The sequence below is a fragment of the Saccostrea cucullata genome, unplaced genomic scaffold (assembly GCF_032062105.1).
Source record: "Saccostrea cucullata isolate Sc308-1 unplaced genomic scaffold, CSIRO_AGI_Scuc_v1 ctg4903, whole genome shotgun sequence".
Classification (NCBI taxonomy): Eukaryota; Metazoa; Mollusca; class Bivalvia; order Ostreida; family Ostreidae; genus Saccostrea; species Saccostrea cuccullata.
Genome location: NW_026920674.1, coordinates 67,355 through 84,972, shown reverse-complemented (window position 1 = coordinate 84,972; position 17,618 = coordinate 67,355). Strand labels below are relative to the sequence as shown.

At 31.1% G+C, this 17,618-nt stretch overlaps 1 protein-coding gene across 1 annotated transcript; it reads left to right on the top strand.

Moving 5' to 3' along the window:
• The first annotated feature begins 81 nt into the window (after positions 1–81).
• Positions 82–17,457, top strand: LOC134255423 (receptor-type tyrosine-protein phosphatase alpha-like). The gene is made up of 18 exons (XM_062737944.1): positions 82–201; positions 340–428; positions 983–1,152; positions 1,333–1,420; positions 1,531–1,602; positions 1,868–1,906; positions 2,113–2,210; positions 2,883–3,011; positions 5,928–6,073; positions 10,496–10,631; positions 13,116–13,265; positions 13,492–13,585; positions 13,828–13,898; positions 14,220–14,354; positions 14,561–14,680; positions 14,990–15,138; positions 15,750–15,885; positions 17,017–17,457. Exons 1-18 carry the CDS (start codon positions 197–199, stop codon positions 17,086–17,088), a joined length of 1,899 nt encoding a protein of 632 aa, XP_062593928.1. The 5' UTR covers positions 82–196; the 3' UTR covers positions 17,089–17,457.
• Positions 17,458–17,618: the final 161 nt, after the last annotated feature.

Genomic DNA, 17,618 nt, shown 5'->3' with positions numbered 1-17,618 from the left:
CTATTATCAAATTTAAAATACTTTACGCTCACATATAATTTATTAGCATTGTTTCATGTCTTTTTTGCATTATTTTCAAGGAGATGGAACTTTCCGTCGTCAATCTAAAAGTACGTCTGCTCAGCCACTTACCATTGGCGCAGTTTTAGGTGCATTTATCATTGTGATCATCCTTCTCGCATTGTTTGCTTTTTTTATGCGGTAATTTTTTTTCCCTGGAATCTTTATTAATTTTTTTTAAAAAAGTATTTCACAATTTGCAAGACAAAACGGATACAAATGCTTTTAATCCGATTTTGAGGTTTAAAAGATGGGTCATTTTGTGACAATTTATTATAGATTACGACGAAAAATACACAAGGAAACCACCAGAGCCTCTGTATCAATACAAATGTCACCTGTAATATCGCAGAATCAACAAACTACAGGTTTAACACTTCTTACACGAATAACAATGTGTTTTGCAATTGAAATGTAAGATAAAGGTATTTCTTTTTAACTTTTAATTTTGGTGCAAAAGTATGCACAATTTTTACACCCCTTCAAAAAAAAAAAAAATAAAAAAAAAAAAACAACCAGGAACCGTAAAAAAAAATACTTTAGTTCAATTTTGCTCAATATTGTGAAAACTATGATTCACCGTGAAATTTTGCTCTTGAATTTTTTTTGAAGATTTAGAACCTCAATATGTCTTGAATTACATCCTAATGATTTATTTTGGGGGGGGGGGTATATAAACTTTAATATAAAAGTTTATTTCAACATCATGAAAGGATTTTAAAAATATATATATCTGTATTTCATAATGAAGATACTATGATTTACTATAATGGAAGTTTGATCTACTATACGTAGTTAACTAGTGTCTACTGTAAAAGTGAATTAAAGTTACATGTAGCAGTAATACTTTTTAGTTAGGCGAAGTTCGTTTTCCTTCAGTGGGAGCTAAATTTTTCTATCAAAATTACTATTTCTTTTTCAGCACTTACGTCAAAGAAAAGAAAAGAACAAAATAATCACCAATTACATAATGTTGAAGAGAAAGCTAAGAGAGGTCCCCCTACAAATAAAACCATTCTTACAAGGAATCTACTGGCAATCATTGCTAAAATGTCTGGTGCAGAGAACGCTGGATTCAAACACGAATATCATGTATTATACATAAAATTATGTAATATCTAATAATTTCAATTTGATAAGTTAAATATATCTATGGTATGTATATGTCATTCAATTATTCGAGTGAGAGAATGAAGTTTGTTTGCATATATCTCATGACAGAAATTTTATGACACTCTTTGACATGCCTAAACACTTTCTTGAATTTAATAGGAAATTCCAAGAGGAGAATTGTTTTCCTGTGAAGAAGCTAAGAAGCCTGAAAATAAACCTAAAAATAGATATACAACTACATTTCCGTGTAAGGATAACATTTAAAACATACATTATGCATCTGTAAAAATATTCTGATGTTAGTTAAATGTTTATTGAAAGAAGAAGATAAATTAACTTCTTTATATATATTCATAGATGACCACTCTCGAGCTGTACTGAAAACCAATTCTCCTAATGAAAATGACTATATCAATGCAAATTATATCGAGGGAAGTATTATTAGATTCAATGCTACTTTAAGATCGATATCAAACTGTTAAAAAAGAAATTTTTAAATGGTTCAATCTAGCAATCCAACATTGTTTTACCACGAAACATTATAACCAATAAATCAATCTTTTGATTTTCCTAGTCACAATTCTTTTACCGTATATCTCAATAAATCCTGAAAAGTATCTACTTGAGATGATTTGACTTTAATAACTTGAGACGTTTTAGTTAATTTTGTATATTTATTGATTTTTACGTCCATAGGACACTCAGAGTAATCGAAAGTATATTGCAACTCAAGGTAACTTTATTTCCTTATGTGATTATATTTGTTTATTCACAAATTAATCTAACATATTGATATAATCACAAAAAATAAAAACTAATAAATGTAATTATTTTTTTTTATATAAAATCACAGTTTCAAAAAAAAAAATTTTCATTTTGTTCTACTCGTGAGAGATTTTTGTGATGTTGCTTTTTCAAATAAACTGATTAATGTTCTAGGCCCAAAACCAAAAACAGTGGTGGACTTTTGGAGAATGGTTTGGCAGGAATGTGTGAACACTATTGTCTGTCTGACCAATCTTAAAGAAGGGACAAAGGTTTGCTGATAAATAAAAATGAATGCACAAATATTCACAGTTCATCGTATATACTGCTTTTTGTTGTAGTAATCTAGATAACTTCCGGTTTTGTGTTTGAATACAAAACTGTGCCTTATGACTGTCAATTCAATTTTGATAAAAAAGAAAAATAGTTCAACATGTCATTTATCCATAACAGTATTTTAAGTGGTTTGATGTTTAAGGTGCTAGTACAAAAACGTTTCGGTGTGCACCTCAAGACAGAGTGGCATTGCAATTGTCTAACCTGTAATTAGATAATGCGTTTTAACAACGAAAACTATCAATGGAGAATTCATTATAAAAAAAGATAAGGAGGAATATTTTACATAGAAAAAAAATCATAAAATCAATATAAAATGTAATCGAAGAAAACAACATGTAAATCTAAGTGATATGTATTACTCATATCACAATCCTTGAAGTAAAATTTTTGTAACAACTTTTCCATAATTTTAAACATAATTGAAAAACAACTACATGTATGCATATGTGTAGTAGGAATGTTTTGATTAATTTTTAGGTACAATTTACCTCATAATTTATCTTTACAGCATCAATATTCTCTTTAAATTAGAGTTATCGTCATTTTTCATGGTAGTTTAAGTGAGATGTTTGTGGTAAAGTACATGTATAATATTTTTTTTGTAGATTAAATGTACTCAATATTGGCCAAATCTTAACGACAAAATGCAGCATGGTAATTTTATAATCAGAAATCTAGGAGATAAGGTATACGCCAATTACACATCAAGACGATTTAAAGTGTACAACAACATGGTAAGAAGGAGTCGTGAATCATGATAGCCCATAACCAATTTAAATTATGAAGTTGGGGGTGAAATATTATTGAGAACATGTCCTTTCTTTGAGTATCCCTTTTTTATCCCTTTACATTGGAGTTTGATTTTTACTTGCAAATTTCAATCTTCCAAAAAATCAAACATTTGGGGTTTATGTGTTTTGCAAAAAAACTTGTGCTTTTATTCATTGTTGTGCTATATATCTTTTGTGTTAATTCAAAAAATAGTCTCGAAGTATAATCAAATAAAATTTTAACCCCCCCCCCCCAAAAAAAAAAAAACAAAATAAAAACAAACAAACAAAAATGCATACAAATGGTTCGATCAAATATAAATGTACTTTGTACAATATTGTGAGCAATATAAGTAGTGTATTTCTGAATTGTCTTTCATCAAGGAACTGATTTTTACTGAAAATGTATCTACTGCATCCTTATAAACAGGTCTGTGATACAGTACCATTCCTGGCCACTGGTCAAAAGTTCTACTTTTGCTGTAACACACCATGAACATCTAAAAATAATATCAAAGTTGATTTCGAAATACAAATATTCTGATTATAAGGAACACACACACAACAGAATGAATTTGGATGACATTTTATCTTTAAAGCAAGGAGATAAAATCAAAAAAAAAAGTATGATCTTTCTCGAGCAAAACTAGAATCAAGATACTTATCTGGAATATTTTCAATCTTTGAACAATGTAAGTCCTCCATAAAGATTGTTTATAATTTCCGTAGATTGATAATTGGATTTCATTGTTCCTATTATAACGTTGATAAATGCATCAAGACGAATTTCCACTCATTTTTTCCCAAAAATCCGTTATGTTTATTTAACTTGTTGCGATAACTTAAGCACAATAGGAATATAAGAAAGCAATTACTGTATCTGAATAATCAACATTGCACCGTAAAAGACCGGTCCAAAAATGTTATCCACGCTTAAACAGGTCTTATATACTCCATTTTGAAGGAAAGATGCCATTTTACAACAAATGCGCATGCTCCTATTAATTTCTTATTTGATGAAATTTTAATGGACTCAGTGTATGCATCCATTTTTTTTCTCAAAATATTAGCGATTCCAATAAGACAACTATAAATAATAAAATAATGCTTATCTTTTATTTTCTTTTAATAAATGATACATATCAGCTCCAAAAGGTGAATTTAACGATTATTTAATGCAGTCGTAATTTTAGGCACATGTATGGAAGATCCTAAGGATGCAAAAAGTTAAATTATTGACTTTTTTATTAATTTTTTCTGACTTCTACGTCGGAGCAGCTAGGGGTATCTAAATCTATAAAACTCATAGAATTTACCAATGTTTAGGATTTTAAACAGCTAGTCTAGCATATTTTTAAATATTTAATCTTTATTCAGCACTACAAGTGATTGAACCTTGAAAGCACACAAAAAATACAAGCATTAAATCTCTAAATTGAATGCTTAATTGAATGATTGATTGTTTGATTGACATATGTTGATTAACGTCATTTGAGAATAATGAAACTTTCAATTACGAAATATATTGTTAAAATACTTTATAAAATACATGTACATGTATGTGTGTTTTGAAAAATGAATCCCATATTTTATATACGCTAAATACAGCTGTATGCAACGCGTAAGAGATAAATATTAAATAGAAATGTGTGTGTTTTAAGTTAAAAAGACCTTACATCACAGTGCTATTGTAGATTCCAATATATACGCTTGAAATTAATTACTGGGTAATTTTGCGAGAAGCGCAACGCGCGAAATAAAATTACTCGCCTTTATTTTTTTGATGATCAGATCTATGTAAAATATCTTGATCAACTGTCCATTCGCGAATTTTTATTCTCGCGATTTGCCGTAAAAGAGCCCATTCGCGATAATAAGTAATTGCAAAAAATAAAGAATCAACATCATTTTTTAGGATATGCATTGAAGTAAACGTCTTCATTTTTTCTAATTTTTAATTAAAAGATATCATAAAAATCTTTACTTTTTGAGTAACCCCTCTTTAAAAAAAGAACTGTTACGTCATACTCATTATGACATCACTCTTAAATATGATTTAAAAAAAAACACATTCAATCAATATTAATTTGGGTCAACATGAATGTTGTTCAATGTCACAAAAAAGTGAAATAACATTTCAAGAACACATTTCCCTGATCTAAGAATGACAAACATGACAGTATCTAGTTAGCTAAATCATTCTATTTTCAAACAATCAACCATGGCTAAGAAACACGAAGAGCTTGAAGTGTTAAGAAATATTTCTGATACTAAAATTCTGGATAAAAGTTTTTGATAATGAACTGTCAGATGTATACTACCTGAAGCCGACCCTTTTCTTTTTAAAAGACCTTTTTCAATCTCAATGAAAATAATAGTAAAATATGACATACCGTATCTGTTCTGTTCTGGTTGTATATACTTGTTTTTTTTTTAATAATACAACAAATCCCTGACTTTCCCTACCAAAAAGTGACAGACAAAAACCTGTTTTAATGAAATCTGAAAATCTGTAATACACATCTATCAAGGATTTTAAAAAAAATAGAATAATTTATAATTGAATATCACCGACTGAGAGAAAGGAAAAACGTCCAAATACTTGGATTGTTAGGGGATACATATTTTCTTTAAATGACATTTACAGTCTTTTAAGTTTTCTTTATATTAATTGTCGCTTTTGAATTGCATTTTTAAATATATACATAAAAAACGTTTTTAAAATCATTTTATCAAAGCTTATCAATGTATATAAAGCTAGCAAACTGAATTAGATTAAAGATACCATTTGTATGCAATGACAAAAAGAAAGCAATCATGATCCACGCAAATGAACCAGCGACAAGAAAACAAAATAACATTCTCATTTCTTGATTGAAGGAACGAAAAGACCGTGAGGTGTTGATGTTCCATTACACAAGATGGCCAGACCACGGGGTTCCTGATCCACTCAATCTTGTTGTGTTCCATCGTCACGTGACGAAAACGTCACCCCAAACTGGAAAATATACATTGGTGCACTGCAGGTTATATTGTGATATCAAATTTACTGAATTCCTGTTCAAATTTAGAATCTCTCTCTCTCTCTCTCCCTCTCTCTCTGATTTATTAAAAAAAATCGTTATATTGATTTGTTCTTCTGCTCCTTATCCTTATCCATTGGATGACATAAACATGATATGGAATTTAACTAGATTGGATTGGGAAAACAATGATAAAAACATGATTACATTTACATGTACAACGCGAGAAATACATCTAAAAACTCAAATTGATTGGTTGATAATATTGTAAGAAAGTCCTTGATTGCTCAATAGGGAATTCCCGAATAAACCTCCCAGAACTTCAGTTGGGATGATCTCCCATTCTGAGATACTCCTCTGGAAACATTTCCGATCATTCGACAATAGATGAGAAAAGATGGTCCACATGATCAATTGAGAAACTGAATGTAACATCAATTTGCTCTTACGTCTCATTAAGACGATTTTTTTTTTTTAACAAATCGTATTCATAGCAAAAGAACAATTAGGATGAATCAAGTGTATAATGCGTGTCCATCACAAATTCATCTTCTTCAAGAACTTCACAGATATTTTAAATGAAAAAAACTATACTAAGATTGAATGTAAACATCAAGTGAAAAAAATGAAACCTAATTGAGTAAGAGAAATTACAGTTTTGTCTCTATTGGTCATACATATACAAAAATGATGTCTGCTTAAACAATGATTTTGATAAACATTATGGATAAATGTTAGGATTATTTTGAAAGTGTCTTGATTAAAACATATACATGCACTTTGCACAGACGAGGAAAATTTTCTAGCTCTGTTTTAAAAACCGTGCAAAAAGTCAAGCTAAATAGAAATCTAGTCTAAACTTTATTATCAAATATGTGTTTTATCTCACTGAATGTTCTGGGTCTAAATGTATACGTAAAGGGATGCGTAAGATGTAGATTCTGCATTTCACTCACTAGTATTTAAATTAGTAAATAAAACACTTAGATATAACGAACAGTGTTCAAGATCAAAAGTCAGTATAACAATTCAAAATAGGAGCAGAGAAAACACGGACCTCCAATACATCAGTTGTGGCACCAGGTTCAACGGAGGAGTGAGCATTTCCTGCCTACCTGTCACAATTGCTTCTTGTTATGATCGGGAAATAACGAATCAAATCGTTGTCAGTTCAGTGTAAAAATGATGGAATTACAATGAGTATTAAAAGAGTTAGTCATCATTTTACGCTCGTGCATATCGAATGAACTGAGATATATAACTCCGTATGCAGGTGAAGAATTTCTACATGAATGAGAAGTTGACAGTAGAAAAAATAATGACGTTTATCATGGAGCTTGGCTGATAGATTACCATTAACGTTTTTAACTAAAATACCCAAATATGAAACAGGTGTGTTAGACTCTGTGGTATTGTTTATCTTAAGCTCACCGGGAAATATCGTATTGACATAAGAATGGAAATTACCATCATTATTTGACATTATTATTTTACTTCTTTTCTCGCATATGGTTTTGCACAAATTCTTCTTAATATGAATTTAAAAATAGGTCTGCGGCTCGCAATTGGTACCCATGGGAACTCCAATAGATTGTTTTATTATATCTTATTGATAAAATTAAAATATGTCATTGTGTTAGATAATGTTCTCAAAGACTTCTAGGGAAAATATGAAATGCTACACGTATACACAATGTTGTTGCATAACACAAAACCTTTCGTTACTTCTCACTAAACTATTGACAGTAGTGAAGGAAAATCTTCAAGAGTACTGTACAACTATATATTCAAGAAGTGGTGTAAATCAGATGTGGATACTTAAAAATTCTAAAGAACTTTTGGACAATTTGAAATCAAAAGACTTTACAAAAATCAACAGCATAAAAACTTACGACTTTTCAACTTTATACACAACAATTCCCCACGACAAATTAAAATCCAGGCTTTTTGATATCATTGACAGCTGCTTCTTCAACAAAAATGGAACTCGTAAGTTTACTTACCTTGTCATTGGTCATTTGAAAAATTATTTTGTTAAAACAGATTCTGATTGCACACATAAGTACTCTGAAGTTGACATCAAGAAGATGCTTGAGTTTCTGATTGACAATATCTATGTGGTTTTTGGAGACCAGGTATTCCAACAATCTATTGGAATTCCCATGGGTACAAATTGCGCTCCGTTATTAGCAGACTTATTTTTATATTCATATGAAGCAGAATTTATGCAAAATCTTTTACGTGAAAAGAAGAAAACACTTGCTGTGGCCTTCAACTCGACATTTAGATATATCGACGACGTATTGTCAATTAATAATGATAATTTCCATTCCTACGTCGACACGATATATCCTGGTGAGCTTGAAATAAAAGATACCACAGAGTCCGACACTTCTGCTTCATACTTGGATATTTTACTTGAAAAAGACACTAATGGTAATCTAACAACCAAGCTATATGATAAACGTGATGACTTTAACTTTTCTATCGTCAACTTCCCTTACTTATGCAGCAATATACCTTCATCACCTGCATACGGAGTATTTATATCTCAGTTGATTCGATACGCAAGAGCATGCTCTACGTATGAACAATTTCTTAAACGAGGTAAATTATTGACAAGCAAGTTGATGAAACAAGAATATCAACAGTCTCGTTTAAAGTCATCATTTCGTAAATTCTATGGTCGATACAATGACCTTGTCAGCAAATACAATTTATCATTGAATGAAATGCTGACTGACGTTTTTCATACCAATTGTTAGTCCATTATTTATACAGTGAATTGACCACGGATTTTTTCCGTTATTTCCTGATTATGACAACGAGCACACGGCGGGTGTGACCGGTCGGCAGGGGATGCTCACTCCTCCATGGCACCTGATCCCACCTCTGATGTTCTGGAGGTCCGTGTTTGCTCTGCTCTTATTTTGTATATTTGTTTAATGGACGTTGAGATTGAATACTGTTCGTTATTTCCATATCCTTCATGTACAATATTCTTGAGCAACAAATTAGCTTTGTTTTGTCTTTCTTAAAGATAAAGACATCACACTGAATCATCTATTTTAAAAAAGAATACTGCAGAAAATTATTTACAGTATGAAGAGAATGGTCGATTTAAGAATTATTCTTAAATTGCATTGTGTTAGGAATTGTATTTTTTTTCAAATTTTAACTACGCGTGGCGAAATCAGATCAGATGAGATTATTAAAAAATGACGATTTTCAACAAAAAATAGCAAGCAGTGGATAATATTGCTTTTAAATTGAAAACTAAAATCATAGGAAGGTATTTTTCCATGTTCCAATTCACCGTAATCAGTGTTATTTTTCTTTATTTTATGCTATTTATACGAAATGTAACTTTAAGGAAAAAGAAGTCTATAGCATTTTTCAGTAATCAACGTTTTCCTTGCTTATGTTTGCCTTTAATATCAGATTAAGGTACGGTATATACAGATATAAAAAGCATCCATTCAGAAAGCTTAAATGATATAGAAAAACATCCGACTAATTTTGCTTGCAAAGCCACAATTGTGAATAGGAGAGATCTAATCCCATTTCGTTGAAATAAGCATTAGCCTTGCTAAGCATATCCTTCATCAGATATTTATTTTTAGCAAATATGACAAAATTTGCCACAGGTAACTAATAAAAAAAATACTTGTACTACCCACAGTGATACCCCTGTACAGTATACGATGTTTATTTAAGTATACGTACTTGTAGTTAGAGTTAAGCTATCTATCTGTTCAAGCACCGGATATGTTGATTTAGTCATATATACACTGGGATATACTTATGAACATCTCAATATGTAAAAAATTAATGAAACAAAATGGATTGAATCAAATTGTATAACAATGCATTAGTTTTTTTTAGAATCATAATAAAATCATACATATTATCATATCATATTATTTGGTAAACATAAAAAAAAGTTATGGCTGATGAACTGTTGATGATCTATATTCCCTTTATCATTCTTGTACACAGTGGATAACATAGACTGTTGGGAAAAATGTTTCATACTGCTCCTCCATGATATTGATTATTTCAAATCCAAAAGCTTTTTTTTTTTGCAAAATTAAGTTAATTTCATTGATAATAATTTGAAAAAAAAAATATCGTGTCGCTGGCTTTCGTATGGTTCTATATCAATTGTTTGGACAATGTTATAAGAAATGGGACTATGGCTACATTGCTTTATGTATCCAATACAAAGGACTTACGGTGGAGGTATTCATTCCCAGCCATGGAATTTCCATCTTGTATCTTTGTCTAATTTTCAATTTTAATTTCTAACTTTTGATTTTGTTTTAATAAAGATACTGTTCAACGTTATCATCTATAAAATAAATGAAAGTAAAGGTTAATAAAGTAGTCTTTATGATATATTAAAATGAAACATTTTTCTTTCAGTGCTGGGATTGGTAGAACCGGAACTTACATAGCTTTAGACGCACTCTACCGGGAAGGGGAGAGAAATGGTAGAGTCAATGTACCTATGTATGTCAGAACCATGAGAAAAGACAGAATGAACATGATACAAGGGGAAGTAGGTTAAGATTACTATTTCATTTGATACCATAATACCAACGTCTCCTTGAAATATCAGCCCTTATTTGCATTTTTCAAATTGTCACAAAAATAATTGGTCTTAATGTTTTTCTTAATTGCCAAATTCGTACATGTAGCTGTTGTTTCTGCCATTTGAATTTGATAAAGTAGTGTACATATATGCGCAAAAGTTTTAATAAAAAAAGAGACGCTTCTTTGGATGGTTTTCTTCCTGTGCGTTCAAGATCATGCACAATACTTTCCGCATTCTATTTATTTTTGCAAAAAGGAGAAATTATCTTTTATTGCGTAATAATAGCAAGTCCCTTGTAAACAAAAAGCGTTTGTAACATAAAAGTCTTATTGATTACTTTCTTTCACTCAGTAAAACAAACTCGACGAAATATTTCCCTTTAGATCTCCTATCAGGAGGAGATAAAAATTGATAAGTTGTAAAAGTTTCCTTAATCTACCCATATATTTAATTTTGTTGTATTCATCACGAAACTCTTCCTTAATTAAAGAGGGAAAAGTTAAAGGTTAATTATCTTTTCCAATCACCTCACTGTTTTCTTGCAATGTACCTTCCTTATATTGCATGTTCAAACATTTCCTTGTTTGATAAGATCTTTCAAAAGACGAATTAAATCATTCTGAATTTCATTCATTGCGGAAAGTTCCTTATTTACAAAACGTTCTCATATTTAAACATGTCTTAATTTGTAGATATTCTATTTAAGCCTTTACAGCAAAAACAAATTTAATCATGAAAGGAAATCAATTTTTTCCTGTTATTATCTTTAAGTTACTTTTTTTATCTTATTTCTATGTCGAGTCTAATATTTGGGAGTTTGTAAAAATACGAACATGGATTAAAGAAACCACGCCCATTTTAGTGATATGATATATACATGTTTCTAGCAGCGAGATATAATACTGGACAAATTGACCGTATTTAAAATATTATATACAATTACAGTTCATTATGATAGATGATTGTTACAGTAAAAATTGAAGGAGATATTACTTCAAACTAAAGGAACATCAACTTGAAGACTATCGAATCTCAAGAAAAAATAATAAAAAATCGAAAAAATATTGTGTTATTGGTCTCTTTTTTCAAAATTGATTTTCTCTTTCGTAGAATAACTTGACATTATTTCCTCGCGGTGTAAATGTTTTAATATTACATTCAACATGTTCACTACTACAGATTACATGCATTTTCAAGAAATTGGCTTTGAGTTATATTTTTTATTTCGCCTTTCAAGATTTTGTGCATATTTCCGTTAAATTCGTATACAAGCAAATTCAAAGAATTGTGGCCCCCGCTTTCGATGTCTTTGTGAGTAAGATGTCATTTAATGACATATTGTGTCAACTATGAACGCCCTATGTTATAAAAATTATCACCTAAGTTGATTTAATAAAGATGTAATGTCAATCGTGAAGGTCAAAGGGTCAGAAATCGTAGTATGCTCGGAAATATCTTATCAGGGGAAATAAATACGTCAAATGTAAAAGAAAATCTCTTCTCAGTCAAAAATTATAAGGAAGAAGATGTGTTTGTGAATCACTGATGAACTTGTATGGCTTACAAAGCGGAATTTAAACTTTTCTTAAATGCAAATCAAATATATTGATACCCAAAGTAGAGTTTTTCTGACTATAAATACGATTGTGAAATACGAAAGTCCAAGCACCACCTATTCAAAAGTTGTGGCCAAGGAGGAGCTTTTCAAATGTAGGTCAAACTTGTTAGTTTCTTAAGAAAGGTCTTGTCACAAATGTTACATATGTGAAGTATGAAAGCCCTAGCCATAGCCTTTGTTTTTTTTTTGTGGTACGTCAAACTCCAAGTTCTTTGTATCTATTGAAAATTCCTGTCACAAGAATTAGTATGTGAAGTATGAAAACCCTAACTATTACCGTTCATAAAGTATTCCAAGGTTAAAGTTTTTGCATAAGTACGGAAATCTCCAAGGTCAAGGTCAAATGTGTTGGTACCTGAGTTTAATTAAAAGGTCTTGCCACAAAGAATACATGTTTGAAATATAGGAGTCCTGGTACATGTATCTACTGTTAAAAAAGTTATGGTCAAAGGTTTGGAATTCTTGTGTAAAAGTCGGTCAAACTGCAAGGTGAAGGTAAAAAGGTCACATTTTATCGTATCCAAAGAAAGGTCTTAACACGAAGAATACACCTGTGAAATATGAAAGTCATAGCTTAACTCAATCATAAGTTCTGGGCAACGTTAATGTTTCTGTGACGGATGGAAAGACTGACAGACGAATGAGATTTGATTTCCCATCTTTTTGCGAAGGCGGGGGATAGATGCATGTGACTGTAAATTAAAAAAAAAACAACTCCATTCTAGGCATATTGTTTACATTGTGGATGCACAGAGTGTATGCTCATAGTCTTACATAAGAAATTGCACTCGATTCTGCATTTTACAACTTTTATCTTTTTCATTCATCAGGACCAGTACAGAGTCCTATATCTCGCTCTCTGTGAGTCGTTCAGCGGGAGATCAAGATGTTTGACAGCAGAGAAACTTACTCAAGGTGGATCCTGCTACTCAAGTTGTGGAGAAGCTACAAATACAAATCCCTTGTCGTCGGAGTTCCAGGTAAAATAGATATAGAATGTAAAAAACGCAATGCAAATATTATCATTCTGTAATAAAATTCTCAACCATAAATGTAAGTCGTATACAGAAATGAATCATATTTTGATACATTTTATAATGATACTTATGTCTTAAACAATTTAGATGATACTTGCCCAGTTATAAAAGAATGCAAGAAAAACCATCAAAATCAATTTCATTGTACAATGAATTTTATTTCTTGTAGAGTCTACAGTCTCTTCGGCTTAATTATACAGAGAAAGATTACGAACCTGGACAAACAAACATATCTGCAAATTACACAGAGAGTGTTCTGCCGGGTATTCTTCAATATTCTGTTCATTAATTTTACGTTTCATGTATTTTAGTCAAATTTTAATTTTTAGAGCGACATTTTTCTAGAAAAAAATGTAATAAGTGGCTTGATTTTCTAATTTTAGTCATTTAATGCACGTTCAATTGTGAATAGAAATTACTTGAGAAAAACGGCAAATAGCAGTTCAATTGTTTCTACATACAGCTTGTCAAAAATATATTGATCCTTTGTAAACATACATTTCAGTGGAAAAATTCATGTGCTATCTGTCCTATACAAAGGGAAGGAACAACTACTACAACGCTGTTATACTTCAGGTATGATTCTTTGTGTATATCGTGTAATGATAGGTTCATTATTGATTTGATTTAAAAGTTTGTCTTTTAATTTGTTAAAAGCTTCGAAGGTTTAGGAATAATGTTGTTATATAAGCTTTCATTTATCAATTATAATGGGAAAAAGTAACGATGTTTGCTTATAAGACCAGAAAATTGATTTATATAGAATTTATACATTTTAAAATTCTTTACATAATATATTTTTTTGATTTTCTATTTTGACACCACTCGTTTATCATATTTTCGAGCTAACATGTAATACAGAGAAAAAATCAACTAGATAACATCTTTATATTTCAGTCCTTCACAGAGAACGACAGTGTGATCAGCGCCCAGTACCCACTTCCGGACTACACTGAAGACTTCCTCAGACTCATCAGAGACTTTGATGCTCGTGTTGTGGTTTTCCTTGGTCCACTGAAGGAAATAAAATCAGTGAGACAGCCAAATATACTAATTTTAGATGCAGAATGAAAAAAAGTCGATTTTGATGTAAAGCAAAAGAGCATAAACAAAAGAAAATTTGTAAATGATAATTATCTTGACGTGAAAGAATGGTTTAAGCAGTTTCCAAAGTTTACTAAAAACTTATGAAGATCGTTTATAAAATAATAGCAAAAAACTTTTCTTATTTTCTATAGTCCTCCCTTTGGGTTCCAACAAAGTCCGAAAATAAAATAGTAGGCAGTTTTGTTCTTAATCTGGCAACATCGACCAATTCGGTCAACTTTACAACCAGGAATATTGTTCTGCAGCCAAGGGTTTGTATGCTGTATATGTCATGTCTACCACGTTATACCGTGAAATCACAAATAACCTTGGAAGGGGGGGTAATTTTCGTTGTTTTCGAAATATATAAAAAGACCCACGAATCTATGACCACCAAAATGTGAAAATGTTACATTCATAACTACTTTACAACTCTTCATCTACATCCTAATGAAGGAATATTTTCTCTTTAAACCACGACAATTTTACCCCACGAAGATATGTGAATTCACAGAATCTGCTACTAACTTTGTACGAAAGCCATGTGCTTCATATAAAACTTCAAAAGTGTTATATTGTAGGGAAGCAGCGACATAAAAATAACGGTGTTTGAATGTAAGACCTGGAGAGAAGGAAGGTTCCTTACCGACAAAAGAGTCCTGCTAGACGTGGTCAAGGAGGCAAAAGCAGAGAAAGACAAGGAAGAGGGGAAAATATTGGTTTTGTCCAGGTACATGTATGTCTCAACTCTGTGTATCTATCTGGCAATTATTTCATCATATTCTGATGAAAATGTACCATTGATTTCATTTACAATTACCAATTTAAAAATAAATGGCAGTTTTGGTTTTATCTTCCTCAGATCGTCAATATGCAAAATCTCCTTGAACAAAATATGCCTTATACATTTCATTTATTGAAAACACGTTTTAAATACAGAGGACATATTGCGAAAATTATCAATTGTGTGAATATGCTTGATATTGATAGTGTTACCTGTTGTGTAGCATTCTGTGTGGTCTATAATGCTCTGGAACAATTATAACAATAATATGAGTACTCAATAATAACAATAATCTAAGTACTCGCTAGATATAATAATCTTAGTATATCTTAATAGTGATGGCGCTACACTTTGTGGAGCCTTTTGTTTGGTCTTTAATGCTCTAGAACAACTCAATTACAATACCAATAATCTAAGCAATCTATAAAAACTCTATGATAATATAATTATATAGTGTTAGTGATGGCGCAACACGTTGTTGATCATTCTGTGTGGTTTATAACGCTCTAAAACAACTCTATAATAACAATAACAATAATCTAATTATATCTTTATAGTGATGGCGCCACACGTTGTGGGACATTTTGTGTGGTTTATAACGCTCTAGAACAACTCTCTATGGATCAGGAAGTGGACATCTTCACCATCACACGACAACTTCAGATCCGTAGACCGGAGTTTGTGTCGTCTTTGGTAAGAAGTTTTGTCTATTCAGTGACTGTAATAAGCGTTGTATGGTTAAACATATAATAAGTTTTGGTATTTTTTTTGTAACGCAACATTTGTGATTTCTGCATGAACATGGAACAATTAATGTGATACAAAAATATATATATTAAGATTATGCTCGCCTTACTATGGTTCAATTCAGGCATTTTACTCGAGACTGTCACAAGTAACCGTTTTGTTAATTGTTTTTAAGTTTATGGATACATTTAATTTCAGCAATATTATATCTCTGCAAAAATCGCTAACAAATTTCCTAGAAATTATACACAATAATCAGAGTAGCTCAATCGGTAGAGCGCTTGCTCCGTGATCGGGAGGTCGTGAATTCGAATCTCGGCCGCTACTGATCTAAGTCGATTAAAAATGGGTAGCAAGTGTTCCTTCACCATGCGCTGGGCACTTTGAAGTGAAATTTGTGGGTCCTTCGAATGAGACCTAAAAAAGAAGCCCTGTGTCAGCGGCAGGCGTTGGCACGATAAAGATCCCTCACTGCTCAATGGCCCTGAGTGCGGAGTAAAGGTCAAAAATTGAAGCCCTTCACCGGCATGCGGTGACGTCTCCATATGAGTGAAAAATTCTCGAGAGGGACGTTAAACAATATACAATCAATCAATCACAATATTCAGATATCTATGTGTTATAAATCATGTGAGCAAGATGGATGTTGGCTTAGGGTTGTTTGAGTATTACTTGGAGTTGACATCCATAATGATTCTTACGTATAATATCAATTCCTTCATGCAGCATTAAATTGAAAGTTTTCCTATTAATGCATAGCAGTCAGTCTTAGTTCAGTTGTCATTCACATATTCTTTAATGATATAATTTTCAAATCAAGGGTCCTTTTTTATATTCAATATCATTGCTTTATTGTAAATATTGAATTTTTGGGTACCTTTTTACTTACATGCACATGCTTAAACCATTTACTTTTTAATAATTAAATAAAAACATACTGTTTATTGATGTTAAGTCCTTTGTACAAATATATATTGGTTATACAATTCAAGAATCCTAATTACAGGTAAAGTCAGACACCATTATTTTTTATGTATTTAGAGCACTGTATTTTAATATATTTTCTTTATTTTTCAGGAGGAATACCAGCTTTGCTATGATGTTGTTGCTGAATGCATGCAGAATGACAGTGTGTACGCAAACTGTTAGACAAAGGGAGGGAACTCTAATAGCTTTGAAAAAACTGAAGTGCAAACTTTCTTATAATAATGATTGATTTCATGTCATGACATTGTGCAAATTCATAATATATTGATAATGCATATTAAACAGCGCAATGTTTTTTGCAAAGTAACCCCGACCGGGGTTCCAGGTTCCCCATATTCCTAATTACAGACTTACTCATTGAACTGAAACCACTTTTTGAAGATTGCTTAAATAGACTGTTATTTTTTTGGCCCAATGCTTTTTACGCTCTATTTTTGTAACACGACCTTGCATTTTTTTCTTTTTATAACAATAATATTGTGTAGTCAAATGTCATCTTTATGCTTTTGATTTTCAAATGACTAATTTTTTCGAGGGTTTGTATTTTTAAAGTTATAACATAAATATTGTAAAACCTCATTTTCAAATGATTTTGAAACCATTAAAATCCTTAAAAAATAAAACAAACTTAGGTAAAGATTCATTTAATATTTTAATGTTAATAAGGACACTTGTGCAAAATATAATTTTAT